Consider the following 5,071-nt stretch of genomic DNA (forward strand, 5'->3'; position numbering starts at 1 on the left):
AGAACAGTAACCGTTAATCTTCATCACCCCTGGGTAAGGATATCTTCTTGAACACCAGCTGGTTCTTACGACTCTTTATCCGGCAACAAAAAAGAATCTCTCCTGGAGTTGCTTTAAAATACTGTACATGTCAGTGTACAAGTTGATGGCTTTTGGCAAATTCTAAATGAATGCTATATCATGAAACCTTTGCGTGCATCACGACGTGCCCACATATATATGTTGCAATAACTTCAACCAACGGTATAACTTAATGCATTCATTAGAGAATCGAAACAGAGTTTCAAATATCAGACATTTAAAAACACAAGTACAAGAAAAATGGGTTTTCTTCAAGTCGCCGAGTACAAGATAAGCATAAGTTGGCCAAAAGGAAAAGACATTAAAGGTCTCCTGTTGATATACTAAACTGATGATGATAGAATAGAATCATTTCAGGAAAAGAATGGCAAAGTAAAAGAACATGACCATGCGTAAAACTTCAGATTCATGTTAGTCCACCATCAGTCTTCCTATTCCTTCTGTCTGGCCTTGTCAGTTCAAATCATCTCTCTCTCTCTCTCTCTCTCTCTCTCTCTCTCCTCTCCCATCTCTCTATCTATCAGCAACACTTTTTTCTTTCTGCATGCTAATGCTGTGTGCCCTCATTCTCCCACTCATTCACATCATTCCATCCCGTAAAGGGCTGTACGTAAGGCTGCCACAGTAGGCTTTGCACCCTGCTGGTAATAGTAGGGTGGCGTGACCCAAGTCGTCCCCACATAACCGGAATTCTCGTAGCCCATTTCAAAAGAAACGGGAGGAGCATAAGGAACAGAACTATTCCTGCTCTGGCCCGGCTCTTGCGGATGAACCATCCCACCGTTGCACACAACGGTCGCCCCTCTTCCTTGACCCATACCACCAACAGAAGCAGCAGCAGAGAAATCCATATTAACACCAGAACCAAACACTTCAAAACCCGACGCCAGGTTTCTCTGCTGCTGCTGCTGGTGGAGAGCAAGTAAAGACCAATAGTCTTGGTCCTGTTCTGAGGGCAGGGAAAAGGAATCCCCGCCACCAGTTTGGTGCCCGGCATTGGAGGTGGAGGATGTCGATGATGAATCCGAGGCCTTGAAGGCCTTGCTAGATACCGCGCCAATGGGGAGGTCGCTGTTTAGGATGCTCTCAACGTCATAGCGGCTCATGTCAAAGTTAGTCACAGCATTGAGTCCCCGGAACTTGATTGCTGCAACGTCATACGCCTCTGCAGCTTCCTCTTGTGTACCTAATAATATTACAGCTGATTTTAAAAAAAATTTTTCTTCTGAGAAACAGATCAGGAGGTAGAGCCTAATCACTTTCATTAAGATGAAAGAGACATACAGTAGAAAAATAATCCATTACGAAAGAGTTAATAAACCAAAATGTCCGTGCAACTCATGCATGAATGCTTCAAAATTTGGATACTCACTAAAAGTTCCCAGATATAGATCTTTGTTGCCAGCTACTCTCCCAATTCTCGCCTGCCATCGGCCATGCTGGTGGTGTCTGCAGTATTTCAAAGGGAATTTTTTTTAATAAAACTCGATCAAAGTAGCACTTAAAAGTAACAAGATATATAAATTCCAATCCACTTATGAAAGAAAAGTTGACGGACCTAGTGACTCCTCTATATATGGAGGCTCCCCTAGAGAATCCACTACTCTTCCTGTAAATTGACACAAGAAAAATAATGAGATATAAACCCAACGTCAAGACTACATATATGCATGCATGCATGCATTAATGGATGTGTGTGACTTTCACGCCAAGTAGACACCTTCTGAGGGATGCCACGAACTCCTGACGTGTCATATTCTTCATCTCTTCCAGCTCCTTCTCGTAGTTCGACACCTATGATACCAAGAGTAGTACACTGATGCTTTTGTACAATACCGTATTGTCAACCCGGGGGGTGGGGGGAGGTGCGGTCACCTACCGGGAAGTTGGTGGTGGTGTTGGGACCCCAGTACTTGAGCGCTGCTAAATCGTACGCTCTGGCCGCCTTCTCCTCCCGGTCGTACCCACCTATTTTTCGCATTTCAAATAATTAGATTAAGATTTTATATTTCCGTTTTTCTTTTTTGGGGGGCTGCAGTGAGAGGAATGAATCGCTGATGAAAAAGGCTCACCCAAGTAGACTGAGGGGCAGCAAACAGAAGGCGAAGCATCCAATCACGAGGTGCCACGTCGCAAGGAGGACAGGGGAGAAGCGCATGTTAGAAACGTCAGGTAGCGAAAATCTAGGTTGCGCATGGAGGGTAGGAATGTACTGATAAAGGTGGGAGTGCAGGCCGCGTATCTTAGAGGAGTGTGCGGCCAGCTGACGTTAGCAGGAGCGGCGTACCTTGGCGGCCTTTCCGGCTCTGCCCTTCCCGGCGGCAGCTGTTGTCCCAGAGATGCGCCTCGTATCTTCCCGTCCACCGATGCCTGCCCAAAATGCCCCTCAAAATTCCACGCAAAATTCCAAGACCGGAAAAGAAGAGAGAGAGAGAGAGAGAGAGAGAGCAATCATCGACGCCTCCATGTTCTCGTGTCGGCAGAGAGAACGATTTCTTAATTCCCGACTTGCCCCGGTAGTCCAGTCTCATACTGTAGTGTGTGCTACTTACTTGGTGACCCCGCGGTAGATGGAGGTTCTCTGCCCGAAGGTCTCCGACGCCCTCCTCGGCTCGGCGGTCACCAGCGCAGACGTCACGGCGGCCGAGGAATCCGGCCGGTCAGCCGTGAATCCCTGCATGAATCCCGCGGCGATGCTTCTGAGGTCGGAGTCGCAGCCCCCGCGGGCACCCGTCTCTGCTGCAGCCGCGTCGCCGCTGGAAAACCCTCCACAACAGCCGAGAAAGTCCTCTAGCTTCGGCCCCTCCGCCGCCGCCAGCATAGCTAGGTCGTCTCCAGTGGCGCAGCAGCCTTCCTCCGCTCCCTCCTGGCCACCTGCAGCGAAGCCAAAAGCAAAGGAAAGAATGAAAGACAGAAAACCGCGCGCCATTGAAGGCCCTTCTGGGTTTCTTTTTACCGAACGATAAAAGAAGGAACGGAGGAGGAAGGAGAGACTGACCGTGGTGAGGTGTCGCGGAGAAGACTTCGAAGAGACCGGGATGGTGGGAGAGGGAGAAGGCGAGCCAGTTGTTAGAAGCATCCATTTGCGTAGTTTGTTTGTGGGGCTATGCTGGGAATAAAGAACTCTCCGGGAGAATGAACGAAAGAGACTTATCAGTTGAAAAGAGGAACAAGGGGGGTCGGGGAAAGGAAGACACAAATATAGACAGGACCATTACGGGAACGAAGAGCAAAGAGGAGGAACGAGAGGGAGAGGGAGAGGGAGAGAGAGCGAGCGCACGAGAATCGAGGTTGCCTTATTAAATCTGATATTAAAATAAGAAGGGTTTAATTAAAGATCAAGATAGGGTAGGATTAGGAGGGGGCACAAGTGGAGGCTTTTCACGGGCCGTCTGGGCGGTCCCCTTGACCGAATGGCAAGCAGTGTCCACTATCCCTCCCCAACTTATATTAAACAACAGCTGTTATGCAATAAGACAAATATAAACGGATTACCACGCGGGGAATTCTAATTGGAACGGTGGATTAGCTATGATGTCCCGCAGGAGGAGAGGACCGTAGAATTGCAGAGAAGCGAGGAGGCAAGAGGGGAGGGGAGGGGACACGACACGACGACGCGCATACGCGACGGAAGTGGGTACGGACGGAACGACACGTGGCGGACAACGGGTCCCGCCGCTCTGGCTTCGTCCTCCCGCTTCCCCCTTTTCCTTTTACATGGCCTAGTTCCACTCACCCGCCAGGTGCTATTGACCGCCTCTACAGTTCCCGCTACCGTCCCTGACGATGCAGCACGGCAACCCGTCCGATTCTGATCCGACGTCAGCTTTTATCGCGTGACACTGATCGCAGACGGACGTTCTCCTCCCTGTTCGCAGCGGTGGTCCCGCTGTCCGTCCGATGGTGATCGAGTGGTCAACGGGACATGGGGACCCTCGCCGTCAGTCGATGGTCGCCTGACGGAGAGAAAAAGGAGAGTGGGAACGGGGATGGATCCCACCACCGACCGCGTCTGATTTAGATCACATGGCGATGGCGACGAGGCTACTCGCCGTGAAACCGAAAAGGATGGTTCGGGATCCGGTCACCTACCGATGCGGTGAGGGTAGTCGGATGGGTGGGGTGATGGTCTCTTCGGCCCTTGATCATAATAAGTTTGGAGAAAAGAAAAGGTTTAATCATATCATATGTCAATCACTGCTATTATTTTATAACTTAATAGTACACCATGTGGGAAGTAAAACATATGGCTTCCCCTGCATCTTACGCCACTGCACGTGTTAACTGCCGTACGCGGAACTCATCAGGAAAAGAGATGCTTGTGTGTACGTGCGCGCGCGCGTGAGAGAGCCGGGGCGGGTTACTGCAGTACACGTGGAGGTGAGGTTGTTTGCTGAGTGGAGTCCGCCTATGGTCTGCATAAAAAGAGAAGTAGCACCCGAGGAGAGAGTATCAGATCAAAGATAAAAATAAAAAATAAAAAAAATTTCAGATCATTTATGTTCATCCGAAGACGAATGGTACAGCGAGCTAAGTAGTTTCTTATGCAGCACATCACTCCGATAAACTCCTTTGAATGAACTAAGTGGATTTTTGAAATTCTGCTTGCCAACAACTTGTTTTGTCTGGCTTTGCTGGCTGTTTTCATGTGCATATCTCATAAGGCGCCAGTATACCAAAATAAAAATAAAAAAATAGAGGATCATATATGATGCATGTCCTTATGGAATGGAGACGTGCCAGCAACTTAAGTTTACCATCTTAATGTAGTGGAAAACTAAGTTCAGGACTCTCCTCACAACCCTACTTCCAAATATTCAAGAAGCTAATCAGGGCTTTGTACCAAGCTCTAAGAAACATTGGCACGCCTTGTCAATTATAAAAGAATAAGTATAACCTCTAGCACAATTCCTCCGGATAAGTGGAGAACGGACAGAGACAACAAAGATGGAAAATCTCAGTATGTACATGAGTTTTATAGATCAACTTT

General features: G+C 48.4%; 1 protein-coding gene across 2 annotated transcripts; it reads right to left on the minus strand.

The window, feature by feature from the left end:
• Positions 1–266: 266 nt before the first annotated feature.
• On the minus strand, positions 267–3,496 carry LOC103707084 (AP2-like ethylene-responsive transcription factor AIL5). Of its 2 annotated transcripts, none has more exons than XM_039128084.1 (9): positions 3,080–3,496; positions 2,634–2,955; positions 2,369–2,451; positions 2,154–2,162; positions 1,961–2,049; positions 1,802–1,875; positions 1,640–1,690; positions 1,454–1,530; positions 267–1,282 (listed from the first exon to the last, which is right to left on the minus strand). In XM_039128084.1, exons 1-9 carry the CDS (start codon positions 3,162–3,164, stop codon positions 666–668), a joined length of 1,407 nt encoding a protein of 468 aa, XP_038984012.1. In that variant the 5' UTR covers positions 3,165–3,496; the 3' UTR covers positions 267–665. The 2 variants fall into 2 exon arrangements, with proteins under 2 accessions (XP_038984012.1, XP_008789665.2); XM_008791443.4 differs by having other exon boundaries at positions 267–1,267; positions 3,080–3,488.
• Between the last annotated feature and the right edge of the window lie 1,575 nt (positions 3,497–5,071).

Source organism: Phoenix dactylifera, chromosome 7 (genome assembly GCF_009389715.1).
Source record: "Phoenix dactylifera cultivar Barhee BC4 chromosome 7, palm_55x_up_171113_PBpolish2nd_filt_p, whole genome shotgun sequence".
In the NCBI taxonomy this organism is placed as follows: Eukaryota; Viridiplantae; Streptophyta; class Magnoliopsida; order Arecales; family Arecaceae; genus Phoenix; species Phoenix dactylifera.

What these genes read in the sequence shown, in the direction of transcription:
- LOC103707084 (XM_039128084.1), bottom strand. Translation starts at nt 3,164, where the DNA reads ATGGATGCTTCTAACAACTGGCTCGCCTTCTCCCTCTCCCACCATCCC. An exon ending in ACACCACCACCAACTTCCCG is followed by an intron (nt 1,876 to 1,960) that starts GTAGGTGACCGC and finishes TTGGTATCATAG; the next exon opens with GTGTCGAACTACGAGAAGGA. An exon ending in TTCGTGGCATCCCTCAGAAG is followed by an intron (nt 1,691 to 1,801) that starts GTGTCTACTTGG and finishes GTCAATTTACAG; the next exon opens with GAAGAGTAGTGGATTCTCTA.